This window comes from Coenobita brevimanus, chromosome 27 (assembly GCF_032717465.1).
Source record: "Coenobita brevimanus isolate Jiangsu-jjx chromosome 27, ASM3271746v2, whole genome shotgun sequence".
Lineage (NCBI taxonomy): Eukaryota > Metazoa > Arthropoda > Malacostraca > Decapoda > Coenobitidae > Coenobita > Coenobita brevimanus.
The window spans coordinates 24,836,641-24,858,729 of record NC_136980.1 but is presented as its reverse complement, the minus strand read 5'-3'; the positions used below and the strand labels follow the sequence as shown (position 1 = coordinate 24,858,729).

Sequence of the window (22,089 nt, the reverse complement as noted above, 5' to 3'; positions counted from 1 at the left end):
TTGAAAGACTACAGATCATAGGAAGCAGGAAATACAGAAAGAGGAAGACAATTCCAGTGTTGACCTGTTGCATAAATGAAGGACTGGGAGTAACGGTTAACTCTTGCATCTAGAGAGCTGTACAGAAAAGGGATGAGAGTTTGTTGCTAGACTGGGCCACGCACCCATTGTAGAGGTGGAGAGATGCAAGCAGGAAGTCCAGAGGAGCAGTGACCATTGAAGTAACGATAGAAAAGAGATAAAGAGGCAACAGTATATAAGAGACAGAGGTTGAAGGGAGCCAGTAAGAGAAGGAGAAAGTTGGATGAGACGAAAAGCCGATGACTCCACCCTATTGAGAAGAGCTGTATGTGGGGAGCCTCCCCACACATGACAGTTGTACTCTACACAGAGGTGAAAAAACCAGTGTATAAAGTCAACAACTTTGCAGGGGTAAAGAAGGTACGGGGTTGGCTTAGCACACCTAATCTCTCTTGGAAGCAGATTTTACAGGAGATGCAATATGATCTTTCCAAGATAAGTCCCGAGTGAATGAAACCCCAAGCATGTTCAACGATGATGCAGGATTGAGCTGGATATTATTAAACATTAGTGAGGACTCCTGTGGAAGATTAAAGCTGGGTTGAAAGGTGTAAAAACTGAGTTTTTCATGCATTAAAAACAACAAGATTATTTTACCCCATTCAGAGATACGAGCCAAGTCAGACATTAGGGGTTTGCCACAGACTCCATCCCTTGTTTGTTGAAGTAACTGCTGAGATGGACGAAGGGAACCTGGAATGGAAAGGTGAAGGTGGAATCATCAGTGTATGAGTGGATAGGGTTAGATATACAGCTTAGAAGGTCATTGATGAATGAGTTAAAGAGAGACGGGTGATAGGACAGAGCCCTCTAGGAACAATTTCACTGTTGATAGATCTAGGAGAAGAACAATGGCCGCTCATTACGAGAGTGGCTACAGAACGACCAGAAAGGAAGCTAAAAATGAAGGCACAGATAGACGGATAGAAACCGTAAGAGGGCAAAGTTTAGAAATTTAAGATTTATGCCAGATTCGATCACGAAAGCCTTTTGAGATGCCAAAATGCGATAGCGCAAAGCTTTCGCCAAATTCCCGAAAGGAGGATGACGAGGAGTCAGAGAGGTAGGTGAGAAGACTGCCAGTGCAGCTGTCCCTGACGGAACCCATACTGACGATCAGAAAGAAGGTTGTGATAGGAAAGATCCATTAAAGTTTTTATGTTAAGAATTGACTCCAAAAACTTTTGTGACACAGGATGTTACAAAGCAATGGGATAATAGTTAGAGGGTTGGGAATGGTCACCCTTCTCTTGAGACTGGTTGAATGAGAGCAAACTTCCAGCAAGAAGGAAAGGTACAAGTTGGACACAGGACAAAGGCAAAAGAGTTTTCCTAAGCAGGGTGTAAGCACAGAAGCTCAGCCAGTGATAGCATAAAATAGATCAGCTGAAGAATTTTTTAATGTCAGCCATGAGGAAGTCAGAGGGGGAAGTTGATGGAGGAACAGCACTGGAATCATCTAAGATGGTGTTGGAGGAGGAAAAGTGTGGTGAAGAGATCTGCTTTATCAGTAGAAGAAACAGCTACACAGCCATCAGAGTAGTAGAAAAGAGGAGGGAAGGTTGATGAGGTAAAGTTGTTAGAAAGGTTTTGGCAAGGGTGCCAGAAGGAGCATAAAGAATCTCTGATCTTGGAGAGTTTGGAGAGCATTTAAATACAGATTGAAATTATTTTTAGAGAGCGAAGAACAGATTTAGCACGATTCTGGGCAGAAACATAAGCAAGATGAGATTCAAGGGGTGGGTTAGTTCTGTACCTTCTATAGGCCCTCTCCTTTTGCATACAGCGTTAGAACAAGCGTGATTAAACCAAGGCATTCTTGCATTAGTCAAAGGATATGAGATGGGAATGCACGCTTCCATGCCTGAGAGAATAACCTCCGTAATGCGAAATGCACACTCAGAGGGCTCCCACCCATGGATGTAGTAATCATTCCAGGGAAAATCAAAGAAGTCTCTGCCTGGAGGGCCTTCCAGAATCCACAGCTCCAAAGTGCCACAGTTGACGTTTCTTTGGAGGGTCCACAGGCCATACCAGAGCAATAGGACAGGTCAAGGTAATTAGGTTTTGGACCGGAGGAGTCCAATAGAAAAGGAAAGATTAACAGTGAAAGCAGAAGGATTAATTATAAGAAATAGGTCAAGTATGTTGGAGCTCTCTCCAAGCAGCAGTCAGGGATATGGGTAGGGTGCTGTACAAGCTGCTCTGGGGTCATTAAGGATAGTTAAGATGTAGGCTTTTTCACCAGGTGTGATCAGTGAAAGGAAAGAGGAGAGCCAAAGGTGGTGGTGAACATTGGTAAAATTCTCCTACAATGGAAATTGCAGAGAAAGGAGAAATGGACAGAATGTGTTCCATCACAGAAGTAAGACAGTTGAAGAATTTTGATAGTAGAATTAGGAGATAATTAACAAGCGCAGATATATTTAGTCAGAAAATGACAAGAAAGCTGAAGCCAGAAAGTGTAGAGAATTGAGAAGAATCAAGTTCTAGGAACACAAGAGCAAGACAAATCGTTGCATACGTATACACAACCGCCACTCTCTCGGCTTAAAATGAGTATAGTGAAAGTAGGAGAAAACAGAAAGGGTTTGTTGTCAGTTGCTCCCCAGACAGCTGAGTCTCAGACAGAATGAGAAGGTGAGGTTTAGAGGAGGAGGGGTGATGTTCGACAGAGAGAAAATTAGAGGAAAGGTCGTGAATGCTTTTGCAGAAATGAAGAAGAGTCAGACAGTGATTCCAGGCATCTCTCAGAGTCGTCACCAGGAGAGGGGCGGATTGTGGGGGAATCTTATGGTCCCTCTCTCTGGAGACTCTGAGGCCAGATTTAATTGTGCCATTTTTCCTTTTTAATTAATTTTGAAAAGGAAGTGTAGTGTGCACTGTGCATGTAGGTTTGGTGCTGACAGTTGATATCAGGTATGAGGAATACAACTAGCAGGCGTGTGGAGTACTCTCAGAATCATAGGCATCTTCTAAGTCAGCAAGCAGGCTACACAAAAATGTCATATTTATTATGCGCTAATGGAACAGCAGAACTAAAGGCAAGCACTGGGTGGTCAAAACTCTGGCCACATAGGAAGAAAATCTGTTGCCTGGATCAAAAAATATTTTCCATGAACTCTTCATTGAACCAGTACTAAGCTTCCACCTTTACAGATCAATCTTGGTTTGGTGAAACAGTTCGTCAAAACAAGGTCTGCAGATTGACTCTATTTGCAGTACCTTTCAAAGAAGTTCCTAAGCATTACTACTGGCAAAAATTAATGCAGTGAATATTTGTTGGCCTTAAAGATTCGATAAATCATAATGAAAGACCCACAGTCTGAAAAAAATAATAATAAGAATAAGAATGAAAATCTCAAACAGGCATGAGTGAGTTTTAAAGTGTTGGGGCTTTTGGGGAAACAATGTGTTCAAACTACAAAGCCACAACTGAGACCATGTTGCAGACCTTCAGGAAAACCTGGGGTGCAATATGAGGTGTTACAGGTGCACTTTTTTACACACACATCTCGATCATTTCCCGGAGAAACTCGGCGACCTGAAAGTGCCTGAGTTGAGGAGCACAGTGGAAAAGGTTCCATCAAGATATTGGAAGAGAGATGAAGTGGAGGTACGAGGGAAATTGGAAAAATAAACATGATGGCGGATTACTGGAGGACTGTAACGTGAGAATGCAAAAAGCAACTACCAGAAAGTGGAAGGAAGTCGAAGAAAAGTAAGTTTGAAAGTGAATAAATCACTGCCTTCATAGTGCAGGTGCATATCTGCAGATATGAAATCCTGTGGGTACTTTTGAGCAATGAAATTATAGCACCTGTTTTTATGTCTTAGGGACCAAGGTGGCAGTCTGAAAATTGTTAGATTCAAAATGGCGGCCAATTTTGAAAATGGTCGTTGCAGGCGTTACTGATAATTGTTAATATACGAATAAAATCTAACAGGATAGGCCGATTCTCATGCTTCTTTTCATAAAATTGGAAGTTTGGTGTTTTACAATGCTGAAATAAAAAGTTTATACTTATTTTTTAGTGAATTCATCGAGAATTCTGGACCCAAATCTGAAACAGCTAGAAATATGGAAAAAAGTATAAATTTCCTTTAATTTTTCTTAAGCGGTACATAAAAATTAGTCTCAGACACCTCTCATCCATTTCCTATCTTCTGTCTGTCCTTTAAATACGTCTATAGGTACTGGGCATCAACAGTGATTGCATAATGCCATCTACACATAGTTTCACAATATTGATTGATCTGCACCATTTGTACATTAATTCTTATGTATCATGTTATTCTTGATATTTTATATTGGCTTCTTAAACTAAAGATCATTGCAAACTAGACGAGACTGGACAAGAATTGCTTGAGACATTTGTTGCTAAACGAATCAAGGGTTCTGTCTGAAAACCTCTGGGCCTCTAATGAAGAAAAAAGAAGCTGGCTACATGGATGAGTGTAGTAAAGAAAAACAAGAAATATCCACTCGTGACAAAGTGGTTGAGCTGAAACAGGATCGTCCATTGTTTGCAACGCTATTGGTTGTTACTTCCAAGGCAATAGGCCCGACATAAAACTTTAAGATGCAATGGAAATATGAATTTTCTGTTGTACCCCGATCTCTGTTTGCCCCCAGTGGTGCAGTGCTTCACTGTTCAATGAAAAGCAGTTTGGTGGACATCCTAGAAGAAGCTTCCCTGGAAATACTGAAACCATGACTACCAATGCAACCAGCAAGAATCATGGCACTGATGAAGGACCAATGAAAACAGTAGTGATTGCTCATGCAATGGCTGAAGTCCAAGCTTTTGCAAAGTCAAAGGACGTGAGGCACTGTTCAGAGCTTGCGCAAAGATTTACAGAACACATCTTGTAAAAGTACAGTGACTGTGATGAGCTGCGCCTAAAATTAAACATATATATATGTTGTAGAAAATTCACTGAAACTGGCCGCTAGAGAAAGAAGACAAGGAGGACAACCAACAGTCGCTTATCACATAACAGACACAACAAACATTGCCAGCATATCATTGAAGAAACTGTTGTCTCATACACAAACAAAGCTTGAATGAACAACATACGTGGCAGGGAAACTACTGACAGCAGCTACTGAAAATCAGCAAAATGTAATTGTGGCTAGTGGTAGCAAGTGTCAAGGTACACACAGGGATATGAGCTTCCTTGACAGCAACCAAGAAGAGGCAGACACCAAACTTCTCCTGCATGCTCTGGAAGCAGCAACCTCAGATTCAACAACTCTGCAAAATCATTCCCCAGATGCTGACGTGTAACCAGATTTGTGGCAAGACACATCATTTGTGACAGGAATGGGAAAGCGGCATAGACTGATCCCTCCAAGACCAATTGTTGAGGCACTTGGTCCAAATAGAACTGCTGCTCTCCCAGTATTTCATGTACTCAGTGGTCCAGATAACACAAGTAGTTTTGCTGGCAAGGAGGAAACTTAGCTGTTGGAAAAGCTTTTCAGGAAGCAGAGGATGATGTTCTGTCAGCTCTGACAAGTCTAGGCACTAGTGACAGACCAACAGATGAAATAGTGTACTCACCTCCATAGAGAAATTTGTTTGTCAACTTTACTTTCCAAAGACTCGTATTTCCAGGCAGAAAGACCTAAGATGGTGATTTTCCAAGAAGACGCAGATTGAGTCAGAAAAACTCCCACCAACCTCTGAGGCACTCCTGGAGGCCATATTGGGCACACATTACCAGTTATTGGTATGGAACCAAGATCGAACTGCCATTCCTAGACTGCCATCACCTGAGGGTTAGGGGTGGAAGTTTGATGGTAAAGAATGGGAACCAGTTATGACCAAACAACCACCAGCACCTTATGCAGTGATTCACTTGGTTAAATGTGGCTGTATAAAAGTCTGACTGTTACACTGGCCGTTGTTCTTGTCGAAGTGCAGACTTGAGGTGTACAAGTCTATGCAGTTGCTCGATAGTGAGGTAGAATGTTAAAATACAGAGACCATAGTGTTAGAAGATGAAAGTGACGATGAAAATTAAGATGTTATTTAGCAATGATAATATACAGAGGCATAGCACATAATGCCATGTCGGTTTTTGTTGTTCTAGTGCTCCGTTTCATAGATTATACACTTTAGTCATGAACATAATTTGTCAGCAGAGGACTCATACACGGACTATTGTACAATATAGCTCTCTAGTTGAATCTTTGAAGTTAACTTGAACAGTGAGAAAAACCTTTAACAGCATAATTATGCATTGTACATTCATAGGTAATAGTTGGTCAGGCATATATGAATCGCTAGTTATTTGGTAAGTGTATGTATGGTAAATGTATGTGACATCATTATTCCAGGCCATTATTCTAATAGCACATTTAAGTGACGTTTCAACCAATTTTACTGGCACTTTTTGTCAGAAAAAAAATAGATGATGTCAGAAAAAAGTAAATGAGTAGCATATTGGGCAACAGTGTGTTTAGATAAACCTCATCACCTATTCCTGCTATTGTATGATTATTTTTATATATTGTGACTTAAACACCAAACAATATACTAAATCATCTTTCTCTGTTGTATTGAAGTTCATGATTAAAGAAGGCTTTAGTTCTAAATATTGAAATATATGCCTTATTATTAAATAGTTTGGGCCTTTTCAACAGAGTTACATGTATACAGATGAAATTATTTGCTCTAGTATTTGAGAAGTATGCAAATAAATGGGCACAGGTCATTGCAATGCATTTTTGAAGGTCAGAATCGGATTTGGCATCACCCAAAACATATAATTTGATGTATAGATCATTAAAATCGAGCAGTCCTGTGATATTTAGCTGCAAGAATATGAATTACTATTATTGCTAAGTAGCAATCTTTGAAACTAGCCGCCATTTTTAATCTGACAAGATATCAGACTGCCACCTATGTTTTTATTTATACTGAGGTTGCATTTTAGTCAGCTGAATAGGTGCCATGCTTTCTTCAAAAAATGCCCACGGGATTGCACATGCTCCTGCACTAAAATCATGGTACGTGCATTCAAAAAAGTTATTTCACTATATATATACATCATTCATTCCCCTTCTTCTTTGTACTAACGATTTATATCGAACTGTATAGTACTTTCATATAAAAATCTTGCCTCACTAATAGAGAAACTGTCAGCCATTTGTGCAAAATCTGTGTGTGATAGAAGGAAAACCTAGAACTTTTTAAAAATCGGCATTAAAAACCGATTAAGAATCACCCTATCAGTAGACAGCCATCATTATCTTTATCTATCTCCTCATGTTTAAAACCGAACTTACCACCCCATCAGTTACATATTTCATGTTATTTTCATGGCAAATTACTGCTCAGCAGTTCTGAATAGCACACGCCTTTGTGTTTAGTGACGGAATGAAAAGCTTATGCATTATGACCTCCGGTTTACTGTGGTGGATGCTGCACCATCAGGATGTGTGGAGAGGTGTGGGGGTTGCTATGGTAACCATGCAAGTGCCTCGCCTGCCAGGCGAAGACAGTGTTGTTTATAGATATACTTGAAATATACGAATTGTTTTACTTTCATGTCTGAAATACCTGCTCAGCCTGCTCAGCAGAGCTACCCTGACACCACCACCCCAGGAGGAAGGTAAAGAGAGGTGACCTCCACCCCACAGGGAGATGACGGGGAGGCTTCTCTGCCTTCCGAGCCTTCCGAGCGGGAACGACATATCTCCCCCGTGACCCGACGCCCCTCTTCCTCGCAGCCAGACCACCAGGCAGTACACAGTCTGTGTGACTACACTCCGGCGGGGGAAGCACTCGCCAGAATCGGGGTGGAACTTGCAACAACTAAGTCCCAAGCAGGCCCTTGGACGCCTGTCCACTGGATCGGCCTTCACAAAAGGATGGGACTTCATCGGAGCCTCAAGTCCTGCTATACCCTAGGGAAGCAGCAGCACAGTAGCGTTCACCGGACCTACTGTGGGTGAAGTGACCAGCAGTTCTCCCTCTGCCAATCCACCTTCCGGAGCCAGCACGTCGGCACGTCTCACAGATGACTTTTGCTGGGTCTCTCCAGGAGGGAGGCGGGCCAAGGGTTAGACTCCACCGGAGCTACCTTCGTGGGACAGACCACTGGTCATCCCCCAAGCTGCCCCAGCCCCAGTGGCAGGAGGACGGAGTCCATCGGACCTGCAGCATTAGCCAGGAGAGCCCACCGGGCCTCCCCCTCCCGTCGTCCCCGGGACAAGTGGCACCCGAGGGAGGGTCCTTTGGGCCTCTTTCTACCTCTGTCCCCAGTAGGAACCTAGGCAGTGCCCACCAGGTCTGTCTGGAAGTTGGGACAGTAAAAAGAGAAATCAGAAAAAATTATTGCCTTTTCTTTCCTTTTCTTATGCATGCATTTACAGCATTATTCAACTTTATTTTGATGTCCTTGATGGTTATAAACATTTATATGCTCTGTGTTAGTTTTGGAATGACTCTGAGGCCTTGTAGGGCTACTCCCATCTGTTTTATTCCCACACCTACATACACACCTGTTTTTATGGCTGATATGACAAATCCCATTGAAATGGAGGGTTTTCACAAGACAATTTGTTTGTTGCCAAACTTTTTCTCCCCAAGTACCACCAAGGCCTTGTAGGCCTACTCCCCACACTAGTTATCTCCCCACACCTACATACACACCTGTTTTCATGGTAAATGTTACAGAACATCATGAAGTGCTTTCTTTTCATGCGAAAACCTGATTATTTCCAACCCTGTACCTACAGGCTTACTCTCCACAGCCTACTTTATCTCCCCACAGTCTAGTAATCTCCCAACACCTACATATACCTGTTTTCAGGGGTGGTGTTACAGAACACTGAGAGATGACCTGTTTCAATAAGAAAAATAGGTAGTTATCAAAATTTTCATGTTTTCGATTGTTTTCGAGGGATAACTATCATAAACTTTTTTTAAATTTTGACGAGCGATTGTGCGGTAAACGTTAGGCCTATGGGGGTGCGGATTGCGTTGTCAGGTGTGTAAATTCTTCCTCTTTAGCCAGAACGGTCAATTTGCCCTAGGTGAAAGTCGCCAAAACACTCCCGAATTGCGGTTGTGGGAGGTACCCTGCCTGAAACAATTGCGGTCTTAAAGGGTTAAGAAGAGCACTGAATACTGACTGCCTACTGTGCAGCAAGCAGAGGGCACATAAGCACTGACTGAGAGAGAGAGAGAGAGAGAGAGAGAGAGAGAGCACCGTGTACTGTCTGACTGAGAAAATTGTTCAGTAAGATAACACAACACTCGCTACAGATAATGCTTTATATATAAAGGGTAAAGTTTACTGTGAACTTACTACTGCCTGTCGCTTCAGGCGGCGGGAGCGGCATTGGGCGTGCATGTTGTCAGGTGCTGGCCAGGGAGGGCGCCCGACTGGTGGTCACTGATATCAATCTTCAGGCGGCCAAACACACCCTTACCCTCCTTCCTGGTGAGTCGCTGTCCTGTCTGGTGAGTCACCCTCCTGCCTGGTGAGTATCTCTCCTGCATGGTGAGTCATTCTCCTGTCCATCACTTTACAGACTAACCAGAGGTAATATTATGTGAGCATGATGCACCGTTGTGTTCAGTGTAAGACGATGGAAAAAATGGTCAACGTAAGTAAAAGTCTGCTGACCTCTCTCTCTCTCTCTCTCCCCACCAATGAAACCTATCTATATAAATAAAAATATGAATAAACAAAATTATGTACACAAATATATATATATATATATATATATATATATATATATATATATATATATATATATAGAGAGAGAGAGAGAGAGAGAGAGAGAGAGAGAGAGAGAGAGAGAGAGAGAGTAAATTAACCTGTTATTGGTAGGCACAAACATGTACATAACTTAATACTGTCCATACTACTTTTCTTAAGTGAGAAGAAATTGTCATGTTTGAACTTCCCATGCACAGGAACAATTTTTGAATGATTCACATCATTTAGCTGAAAACACATTGTTGCTCACCCCACTCCCCTCCCGCCCTATCATCCTCTTCTCTCACTCTCTCTATCTCTCTCTCTCTCTCTCTCTCTCTCTTTCTCTGATAATGGCAGCATAAGGCCGGTCACTCTCTTAGAATGCATCGATCTAAATACGCTATGAACACTTTCGATCAAATGCCATATTTACTTGGTTTCTTATAATTAGTCTGAGAGTTTGTAGAAGTGACATTGACAAGAAAAAGTTTATGATTTGTCCAACCGAGGGGGATGAAACTATAAATTGAGTTTCAAACCAACAATAGGTTAAATGCAATATGGTGAAGGTGTCTTCCCTGGAGGAATTCCCAGTCTAGTACTTACAGATATGTAGCATTTTTTTTTTTTTGGGGGGGGGTGAGGGTGGAGTTGCAAGCGATTCTGGCGCATTGGAAGAATGCAATTATTTTTGAGTATAAATAAGTAAAAAACCATAATATCTGAAAGAGGAAGTGCATGGGATAGTGGTGTGCTGGGAGGACAGTTGTCATCCGTGATTAGTGAGAATATGCCTGGAGATAATTTGGCTGAGATCACCCTTTACAGGGTGTGACACTAGGCATAAGGTGCAGGTTTGTTTATCCCGTTTCCGGTTAACACATAAACTTGCATCCTCCCCAGTTTGTCGCCTGTTGGTCAAATGCAAATTTACATTCTCCCCTGGTTGACCTGTAAAAATACAGGTTCTCTCTTCATTCTGACTTGCCGTAAGTGCTTGGGATAGATTAAAAGCATCTTCTTGCACTAGTGCCAGGGAGTTAACTCACCCTCTTCAGGCCACAGTGGGGACGGAACGACGTTGGTTACAAGATTGTGACAACGAGAGTGAAATTTTACCTGGTCGTGGTGTAGTGGTATGCTGCCTGGCTCTCAGCTGAGAGTCCTGGGTTCGATATCCGGCATATTGGTAATTTCTCTGATAATCCTTCATAACTGTATGAAATAATATACGGTCATATAAGCTACAGTACAGTGTTTGGTGCAGTAGCAATTAAGGTTATGGATTTATTAGATAGTCATAGGTCACAAATGAACGACTGTTTCTCAGGCTTTACAAAGTGCTCGAAATTTAAACCTTTGATCTGTGACACGTCCTCTGCACTTACAACAGTGACAATATACTCAATTCAGTGAAAAAAAAAGTGCAGCAAACATCGCCGACTTGTTCATTGCATCAAACAATACATGCAGTATTGATGGATGGGCATTAAAACAAATTGCAATGCATTTTGATTTATATTGTACAGTATATTTCTACTTAATCTTCTCACTAACGGATTTAAATACAGCTATGGATTATTTTCATGGCATTATAAATAGCTTTTACCTTTTTCTCCAAAATATGCAAAGTGGCCAATTTGGGGGGTTCTTGCTTAAAGACTATTTGTCAGTTTAAATTTTTCTTCTTTTTTTCACAGCTTTTGAGCCATTGCTAGACGAAGGTAATCATATCAATCTTTTCTTTCATCTGGAGTCCAGGCAGCCCCAATATGACAGATGAGGTGGGGAGGGGAAGATAAAAACTGGGAAAAAGTGTACATGTGAAGAAAGAAAAACTTGTGATATAACACTGGAATACGTAACCTTTGCCTGCGACCACCCTGCACTTATAGTATATGTCACGGGGTTTTTAAAATAACACGGGTTTTTAAAAATAAATGCTAAATATTATTTAATTGATAATAATGTTCAATAATATTGACGAGCAGGGACAATGATTGTCTTGCTACATCAAGCAATGATTATTTACGCTGGCTTACTTCACCGATTTCCTCAGAACGAGAATTTATAAACTTTCTCAACAGTACACAGCAGAGACTAATTACTCACAAATGCTGATTATTAGTACTGTCAGCCTCTGAGAAAGTTACTTCACCCCTGACAATAAATAACTAATACTAATAATAATATCAGGTTCTTGCTGATGCTTAACTCCTAGGAGGCACAATGGATTTTAGGCTTAATACAACAAGACTGGCCTAAATACCAGTTATGAATAGCAAACGTTTATGCAAGCTAGGAGCTATATGGGAAATAAGCTTAATTATGGAGAATAAAACACGACTTTACTTACATTAACCTCAAGAAAAAGAAGTTAAATTTATTGATTACAAAATAAATTTAACGTTACATTTCAAATCAAATTAATGAGATCGCACTCACTCACTCACACAAAAGCTAAATACTTATGCCTAGGAAAAACACCTTAATTAAACTCTTAAGTCTAGGAAGACGAAAAGAAATACTAGTCAATGAATGTGGTGTATCACCCAAACAAGGGTGGGAGCACTGGAGAGACTGTACTTAGTGGAGCTTGGAGTGCTAGCTGACCTCTCCTCTCACACTTCTGGAGCACAGAACCTCTCTCCATCACAACAAACACTTGACTGAGTAAACTCGTGAGAAAGAAATGGGAGCGATAGGCCGCATTTTTTAACGGTCGAGTGAGCAAAACGCGCCCAAAACAAATCGCTCAGCGGAAGTGCTAATGTCTCACACAGAGATGATTACGTATGACAATGACAAAATTGATTTGACAAAGCTTCTGTCCGAATGAGCGGTTAACTGAACGATAAACTGGGATTCCACTTGAGTTCGTGGGTTTCCCACAAAAGCCAATGTCACTAGCCAACTCGTGACATTACGCCCCATCAAAATCAAATTTTTTTCCTTCAGAAAAAATATTTCAATATGCATGCATATAAATCCTAGCTCAGTCACACAAGATTCACACTGTGGTGTGTGTGCTATCCTGCTACAGGAGAAAGTCACAGTCGCCAGTGAGCGAAAAAAATCTCTTATTTATGTTAATAAAAGCAAGCTTGAGGGAAAAACTCCGTGACGACGGTGAAAATCCTGTACGCCAGGTCAAACTGAGCGAAAAGTCGCTACATTTACACTGACAACTAATTGTTGTGTAGCGTGGTGTATGTAATACACGGTGTAGGTGTGACAGTTATAGTGTAACTGTACCTATGTGTAAAATGACACAGTAAATAATAATATGGCAACGACGAAGGCAGAGGAGAAGAGGCGGCAACATGCGGCAGACGATCAGCTGGCCCGCACAGCAAAACTGCTACGCCCATTGCTGTACCTGCAAAATCAATTGAGGTGGAGCATCAAAAAGTGTCAATGAGACAAAATTCTTATTACGTTACAATTACTCTCTCTGCCTAGCAATCAGTACAGACTATGAAAAGTACGCTCTAGCAGAAAATACAAGTGACAGCCTAAGCTTCGTACATTCGAGGTCGCCATTAATTATAGCACACGATTAGTGTCGGCAAGTTGAGAATCCTCGTCCAAACTCGGGTCTTCCATAGCCACGAACTGCACACGGGTCCTCTAACCTGTGCCTTAACCTACAATACTTATATTAATATTGGGGAGCTGAGAATCCTTGTGCAAACTCGGGTCTTCCATAGCCTCGAAGTCGCCTCATGCGGAGTTCTCTCTCGAACTTCCCCCTTAACCTACAGTACTTATATTAGTATCGGGAGCTGAGAATCCTTGTGCAAACTGGGGTCTTCCATAGCCTCGAGTCGCCTCTGCGGGGTTCTCTCTCGAACTTCCCCCTTAACTTACGGTACATAATATGTATGTACAGGCCCTGGACATGATGTGTCCTGTGGGGCCAACAAGTGAGACGTCAGGTCTGCACCCATTTCACCACTACCCTGTCTCTCAACTGACTCAGAGATAGGTGTGGTTACAAATGGCACAGGAAGGACATGTCCCTGATTGGTGTTACACACATTGCAGGAACAGACAAAACTATCTATGTCTCTGTCCCATCCCTGGCCAGAAAAAGTCAGCTCGGATACGGCCCTGGGTCTTCCTTTTGCCCATGTGACCTCCTGAGACTGAACAATGACCCCATTGTAACATTGCTAGGCGGTACTTGGCAGGAATGACAAACTGCAGTCGAACATTGCCCTCAGGTGTTCGTGACTCACGGTAGAGCCGTCCTTGTTTGCGAAGGAACTTGGCTCGACCACCCCGTGAATACTTAATCACTCGACCCTTTTGTTTGTTCCGCACGGCAGCAAGTGTCGGGTCAGAATGTCGTTCCTGTACAACAAGTTGACTACACATCAGATCTTGCAGCGATTCAATGATCGCTGGGGTGACACAGTCTGGAGCCTCAGCCATGGCTCGTGTTACCGCAGCAGCCGAAGTCTGAGTAGCGTCATGTTCGGTGCAACTATCCTTGGCACCATAAATGTTGCCTATGATGAGGTCAAATAAGGGTTCTGGCATGACAGCTGCGAGTGTCGTACCAGTATAAAATGGAGATGCCACCTGGATACATGCCTCAGGGAACAATCTCACTGATCCATCAATAAGGTTTGCATGGATCTGTCGACCTGTATATTGCTCAGGCCGAACTAAACTCTGTTTGACAGAGCAACTTGAGGATCCATTATCTATCAGGACCTTCACAGGAATGCCTCCCACAAACCCTGGCTGAACAAGGAAGGTACTGTCAACTGTGGGAGGGCCTGTGGAGGAAGCAGCTAGCCACTCATGAGGCTGCTGAATTGATGCGGCAAACATTGTGCCTTGTGAATTATATTGGGGGTTTGTACTCACTGCCTGGGAAGATGGAACATTGGCCATCTGTGGAGGGGGGTTCACTGTCACTGTGGGACTAGTGAACTGTGGGGGAGTACCCATACTGGTAGGGACGTGACCACCGTGCTGCTGCTGAGGAATGAAGGGTGCATTCACTTCCCGCCTCTTTTGAGCTGGTGGTGAAAAAGTTTGTCCCAACGGTCGGTTGCGTGGCTGATACTGCTGCTGATTAGGGTACTTGTTGTACCTCTTCCACTCAGGTTTCTGAGTGTTTTGCCTCTGGTCCTTCCACTGCGGTTTTGGACCTTGGCCATTACTCTGAGAATGGCCTTGCTGCTGGGGTTCAGTCTGAGACGATTTCACAGATTTATAAGTTCTGTTCCAGGTGTTTTGCTTACAAATTTGATACCCGTATGCAGTAAAGAATGCGTCAGCCTTTTCTGCCATTTGGCTGGCATCTTTCACCTGGCAGATCTTAAGCTGTGCTATGAGCTCAGCAGGCCACGACCTCTCTAGCTGTGTACGCAGCATAAGGTCAATTATCCCCTCACGTGTGGAAGGAGTTTCATCTTTCTCCATTCACTCATTTAAGTAAGCAGTGAGACGATCGAGGAACTGAACAGCTGTCTCCTTGTCTTGGAGACGAGCTCGCATGAACTGAACTTTGGCGTTGTCTACTGTGAGACCATACGCCTAAATGAGTGCAGCTTTCATCATTTCATAGGTGAGATTGTCTCCACGAATTCTGTAGAGAATATCGAGGGCAGGGCCCTCAAATAAACTAAGAAATTGGATCCGCTTAGCTGCCTCATCCAGTTGATACATGTTTGCCATGTCCTCAAAAAGAGCTATGTATGGCTCGATTCGCTCGCTTTCCTTGTATGAAGGAAGCTTGATGCGTGGGGTCGCCAGGACATGTGCAGGGAGAACGCTCGTGGAGCTTGGACCAACTGCACCGGATGTGTCTGAAGCCAAGGAATCTCACTTGAGGTTCAGCATTTCATATTCGTGTTTTTCATGTGCTTCTCGCTCGGCATGTTTGTGCTCTTGTTCTCTCTCGCATTGTTGTAACTCGTACTGACGTTCTCTCTCTCGTTCCTCACGTTGTTCTCGCTCATGTTCTAAGTCGAGTTTGCGCTGTTTCTGCTCGTGTACGCGCAGTTTCTGCTCGTGTACGCGCATGTTTCTGCTCGTGTTCGCGCAGTTTCTGTTCGTGTTTGCGCTGTTCTCGCTTGTATTCGCACTCCTTTTTGCGTTCCTCATGCTGTTCTCGCTCGTATTCGCGCTGAATCTTACGCTCTTCAAGGGCATCATTCTCACACTGCTGCTTCTGATTATGCCGTGAGAGTATATACTCTTTAATTTTGGTTGGGTCCGAAAGACCCATTTCTTTGGCTTCCTGTAAAAATACAGTGGTACCCATGACGCTAATTTATTAAGCAAACGAAACTGAGTACTGACTGCTTCGCAAATGAATGCTAATGACACAAGTAAAGAGTACAGACACAAGCTAGTGGTGACCAGTCTTATCTAGTTAACTGGAAAAGAATAAAGCAAAAATGCAAAATAACTGAGAAGACTCAATAATTAACACAATGGGTACGGCGGCTACCCAGGAGCGAATAAAATCGTCTGGCGTTACCAAAAATAAAGTACTAAATAGAGTTAAGTACTCTATGGATTAATAAAGCAAAAATTCACTTGCTAAATTAACGGTAAACACCAGTAAACTTGTGCCTATAAACTTTAATGATAAATTCCTAAATATGAACAAGTGAGTACTATCTCGTGAATAGCTTTAGAGCTAGGAGTTAATATCCTGGAATGAGGTCGCCAATTGTCATGGGGTTTTTAAAATAACACGGGGTTTTTAAAATAAATGTTAAATATTATTTAATTGATAATAATGTTCAATAATATTGACGAGCAGGGACAATGATTGTCTTGCTACATCAAGCAATGATTATTTATGCTGGCTTACTTCGCCGATTTTCTCAGAACGAGAATTTATAAATTTTCTCAACAGTACACAGCAGAGACTAATTACTCACAAATGCTGATTATTAGTACTGTTAGCCTCTGAGAAAGTTACTTCACCCCTGACAATAAATAACTAATACTAATAATAATATCAGGTTCTTGCTGATGCTTAACTCCTAGGAGGCACAACGGATTTTAAGCTTAATACAACAAGACTGGCCTAAGTACCAGTTATGAATAGCAAACGTTTATGCAAGCTAGGAGCTATATGGGAAATAAGCTTAATTATGGAGAATAAAACACGACTTTACGTACATTAAGCTCAAGAAAAAGAACTGTTAAATTTATTGATTACAAAATAAATTTAACGTTACATTTTAAATCTAATTAATGAGATCGCACTCACTCTATCTATCTATCTACATACTAGGCTGCTTCCCCCAGGGAAAGGGAGGTAGCCGAGACAGGACGACACACTCGCCATTTACTCATCCATTCAAACACATTTATTCGCATCTTAGCCCCAAAGGGGAGAACGGACAGATCCTCACCACACCACACGGCACAAGGGTCAACTGCGCAATGCAATCAGTGACATCAGCAGCAGGGCCCGACAGCAGAACTGGTTTACCCCTGCCACATCATAACAGACCCATCCCCTTACCCGCACCTGACCTGACTAGCTGATCAGACCAAATGCGGGAGAATATCCCCTCAGGGCTGCATCATCACTTATTCATTCACAATTTCTCTCCATTTATTTCTGTCACGCACAGCCACTCTTCCTTTCTCAACAGACATCCCTCTCGCATCCAGCGCTCTCTTCACACTGTCCATCCATCCTATTCGTGGTCTTCCTCTCAGCCTTACACCTCTCACATCAGATCTAGTTATCTTTTTCACCAATCGCTCATTATCCATTCTCTCCATATGCCCAAACCATCGCAACACCCTCTGCTCAACTCTACCAGCCATCTCCCGAACAATTCCAGTTCTCCTTTGCACTTCATCATTTCGCACCCGATCCATACGCGTCACTCCACACATACTCCTCAGACACCTCATCTCCATTACATTCAAACTTTTCCTCTCTGCTACACCCAGATTCCATATTTCAGCCCCATATAACGCAGTCGGTACCACAACACCCTCATACAGCCTTCTCTTTACATCCATTCCAAGCGAACGACATTTAAACACTTTTTTCATTCCTCCCAGCACCTTCCCTACTTCATTTATTCTAAACTTCACTTCTGCATCTATTCTTCCATCCACAGCAACATGTGACCTTAAATATTTAAAACAATCTACCTCCTCAAGCAACTCACCATTCAAAATTATATTCATCCCCCTACCATCTATCAACCTCGTACACTTCATCACTTTACTCTTATTCTCATTTACTTTCAATTTCCTCCTTTCACACACCCTTCCAAACTCCTCTACGAACTGTCTCAATTTCTCCCCTGAATCAGTCACCAGTGGAGCATCATCTGCAAACAGCAGCTGCTTCAGATTCCACTCTCCACCATCAACATTCACTAGACTCAGACCTCCACCTAAAACTCTTGCATTCAACTCCCTTACAACACCATCCATGTAAATATTAAACAACCAAGGCGACATCACACAACCCTGTCGCAGCCCGACTCTCACGGGAAACCAATCACTCACAGCATTTCCCACTCTTACACACGCTCTACTATTTACATAAAAACTTTTCACCCCTTTTAGTAACCTACCATCAAGTCCATACAATCTTAAAACAGTCCACAAAGCCTCCCTATCAATTCTATCATACGCTTTCTCTAAATCCATAAATGCCCAAAACACATCCTTGCCTTTCGCTAAATACTTTTCACACACTTGTCTCACAGCAAACACCTGATCAACGCATCCCCTCCCTCTCCTAAAGCCACACTGCTCATCACCAATCACTCCCTCTGTACCCTCTCTAACTCTCATGATTAACACTCTACCATACACCTTACCTACAACACTCAATAGACTTATGCCCCTAAAGCTAGTACATTCATACTTATCACCCTTGCCTTTATACAACGGACCACACAAGCACTTGCCCAGTCAATTGGCACCATACCTTTCTCAAAGCACACATTCAACAATCTTACTAACCAGTCAACAATAGTCACTCCACCACCCTTCAGGCATTCCACAGCACACCCATCCATACCTGCAGCTTTCCCTGTTTTCATCTCCTTTACTGCCTTCTCCACTTCCTCCTTCGTGATCAAAGAATCACTCAACTCTCCCAACACATTTATTCCTTGCACCCTTCCATTTGCCACAATCTCAGCCATCCTTTCCTCCTCTACATTTACAGTCTTTCAAAATACTCTGCCCATCTCTTCCTTACTGCATCCATCTCAATTAACATCCTTCCATCCTCTGCTTTTACTCGTTCTTCCTTCCCAGACTCTCCCTTTCGCACCCTTTTCACCTCCTTCCAAAACATTTTCTTATTCTGTTGAAAATTCTCTGTCAGCCGCCTAGCCCACCTCTCATCTGCTGCCACTTTAGCATCACGCACAGCCCTTCTCGCTCTATTCCTCTTTTCCTTATACCTTTCATATGACATCTCATCCTTCCTCTGCAGCCACACTTCATATGCACGTCTCTTCTCAGCCACAGCCATACTTACTTCCTCGCACCACCATTCACTTCCTTTTCTTACACCACCACCCACACATCTCACACCACACACCTCTTCTGCATGCCCCACCACAGCACTCTTAAACAACTGCCATTCCTCCTCCACGCTGCCATTTTCCCGATCTTTCACTGCATTCCACTCATCTTTCAATTTCTCCTGATACTCTATCTTTTTCTCTCTTTTATCCAACTCACTCACTTTCAAAACCTCACTGCCACACCAAACCCTCCTAACTCTCACCCATTTCTTACCTACTCTTAACTTTCCCTCCACCAAGTAGTGGTCAGTCATAGCTCCACCCTCCCCTCTCAGAACTCTCACGTCCAACAATCTTCTTATTACATTCCTAGACACAACCACATAGTCCATCAAAGCTCTATCAACAACCCTTCCACCCTCCTGTCTCACCCATGTATACTTATAAATATCTCACTCACTCACTCACACAAAAGCTAAATACTTATGCCTAGGAAAAACACCTTAATTAAACTCTTAAGTCTAGGAAAACGAAAAGAAATACTAGTCAATGAATGAGGTGTATCACCCAAACAAGGGTGGGAGCACTGGAGAACTGTACTAGTGGAGCTTGGGTGCTAGCTGACCTCTCCTCTCACACTTCTGGAGCACAGAACCTCTCTCCGTCACAACAAACACTCGACTGAGTAAACTCGTGAGAAAGAAATGGGAGCGATAGGCTGCATTTTTTAACGGTCGAGTGAGCGAAACGCGCCCAAAACAAATCGCTCAGCGGAAGCGCTAATGTCTCACACAGAGACAATCATGTATGGCAATGAAAAATTGATTTGACAAAGCTTCCGTCCAAATGAGCGGTTAACTGAACGATAAACTGGGATTCCACTTGAGTTCGCGGTTTCCCACAAAAGCCAATGTCACTAGCCAACTCGTGACAGTATATTCTTAGAAATTAGATAATTGCTTCTTAGTGCAAAGAGTGTTGACAGGCGTACCAAACGTCACATACTAATACCTACATGCCGTGTGAAAAGGAAAACTTTCTGAGAAGTTTTTGATGAAAAATGTTGTTAAGGTAGACGATTTGTTTTTGCCAACTTTTATCCTCCCCCCCCAAACCCTTATCATAGTTGGACTATACTAGGCTTGATATGGAAGAAAAAGTCATGTAATTACCTTCGTCCATGAATGGTTTAACGTGTAAAAATGAAAAAATTTTGTAAGATAACAAACGACCATTAGATGAAGGTCCGTCACAGCATATTTTGTTCTTACCTAATTGTATTTTTACAGGAATGAGTCAAGCTCGTACTGTCTCGTGTCTTAAACCATATTTATCGTACATCTCCTTAAATTTATGAATTGTTTTGGCACATATTTCATTCAGTAGTGCATTCTACTGATCCATTGCTCTATTTGGGAAACTAAATTTTCTTACATCTTTATCGCCTCTCTTTTTATGCAGTTTTTTGCAGTGTCCTCTTGTTGATGCATCCCCATTGGTTATGTAATCATTTATGTCTATTTTCTTCTTCCCTGATATGCATTTATATAGTATAATCATGTCTTCTCTTTTCCTTCTTTCCTGTAGTATAGGCAGATTCAGTTTTTCTAGTCTTTCTTCATAGCTTAGATCCCTTAAGCTTGGTACTCATCTTGTAGTGGCCTTTTGAACTTTTTCAATCTTATCTATTTGTTTTTTGAGGTGAGGACTCCAGACTACTGGTGCATACTCCAGAGTTGGCCCGATAAATGATGCTATTATCTTTCTTAGCATGTCTTCATTTATGTATGTGAATGCTATTCTCATATTTGCAAACAGTGAATACACGTTCCGTACCTTCTCACTGATGTGGTCAGCCGGAGATAGTCTGTCATTAATAATCACACCTAGGTCCTTCTCTCTTTCTGATGTGTGTAGGGTTTTATTTCCTAACTTATAATCCCAATCAGGTCTTTTTCCACTTTTACCAAATTTGATTACATGACACTTGTACACATTGAATTCCATTTACCATGTATTGCTCCATTCATGAAGTTTATTTAATTCTTCTTGTAGCTCTTTACAAGAGTCTGTATCAGTAAATGTTCTTTGTATTTTAGCATCATCTGCAAACGTATTTAGATAGCTTTCATTTCCAATGTTGCTATCTATATCATTTATAGACACTAAAAACATGATTGGTGCCAGCACTGAGCCCTGTGGAACTCTGCTAGTCACTTCCCTCCGTGATGAGTAAGTTCCCCTTGGTAATGTTGTCATTTCTCTTTTTTTGAGAAAATCTTGCATCCAACAATAAAGTTTGCTTCGGATTCCTCCTTGATGGTAGTTTCCATAAAAACTGTTGGTGTGGTACTCTGTCAAATGCTTTCTTGAAATCTAAATAAATACTGTCCACCCATCCTTCTCTATTCTGTAATGTTTCTGTTACTCTAGCATAGTAGCTCAACAGATTTGTAACATAGGATTTTCCTTTTCTTAAACCAGACTGTCTTTCTGTTATCATATTGTGTTCTTCTAGATGATTTACCCAAACTTTTCTTATCAGCTTTTCTGATAGCTTGCTTACAACACTTGTTAGTGATACTGGTCGGTAGCTGAGTGGATTTTGCCTATTCCCTTTCTTGAATAAGGGAACAATGTTCGGCTTCTTCCAAATATCAGGTAGTTTACCGTGTCTCAAGAATTTCTTGAAAATTAAAGAAAATGGTTTACTTAACTTCACTGAACATTCATGTAGCACCCAATATGAAATTTCATCATGACCAATTGCATTTCCTTTGTCTACTTTACTTAA

The 22,089-nt window shown here is 42.0% G+C and overlaps 1 protein-coding gene across 1 annotated transcript in view; it reads left to right on the top strand.

Moving 5' to 3' along the window:
• The first annotated feature begins 8,112 nt into the window (after nucleotides 1-8,112).
• The window catches only part of LOC145394511 ((3R)-3-hydroxyacyl-CoA dehydrogenase-like), a 74,636-nt gene continuing 60,659 nt past the window's right edge, over nucleotides 8,113-22,089 (top strand). Inside the window, exons 1-2 of the mRNA XM_080268355.1 lie at nucleotides 8,113-8,356; nucleotides 9,424-9,540. Of these exons, the coding sequence (XP_080124481.1) occupies nucleotides 8,113-8,356; nucleotides 9,424-9,540 (361 nt within the window). The remainder of the gene's footprint in view (nucleotides 8,357-9,423; nucleotides 9,541-22,089) is intronic.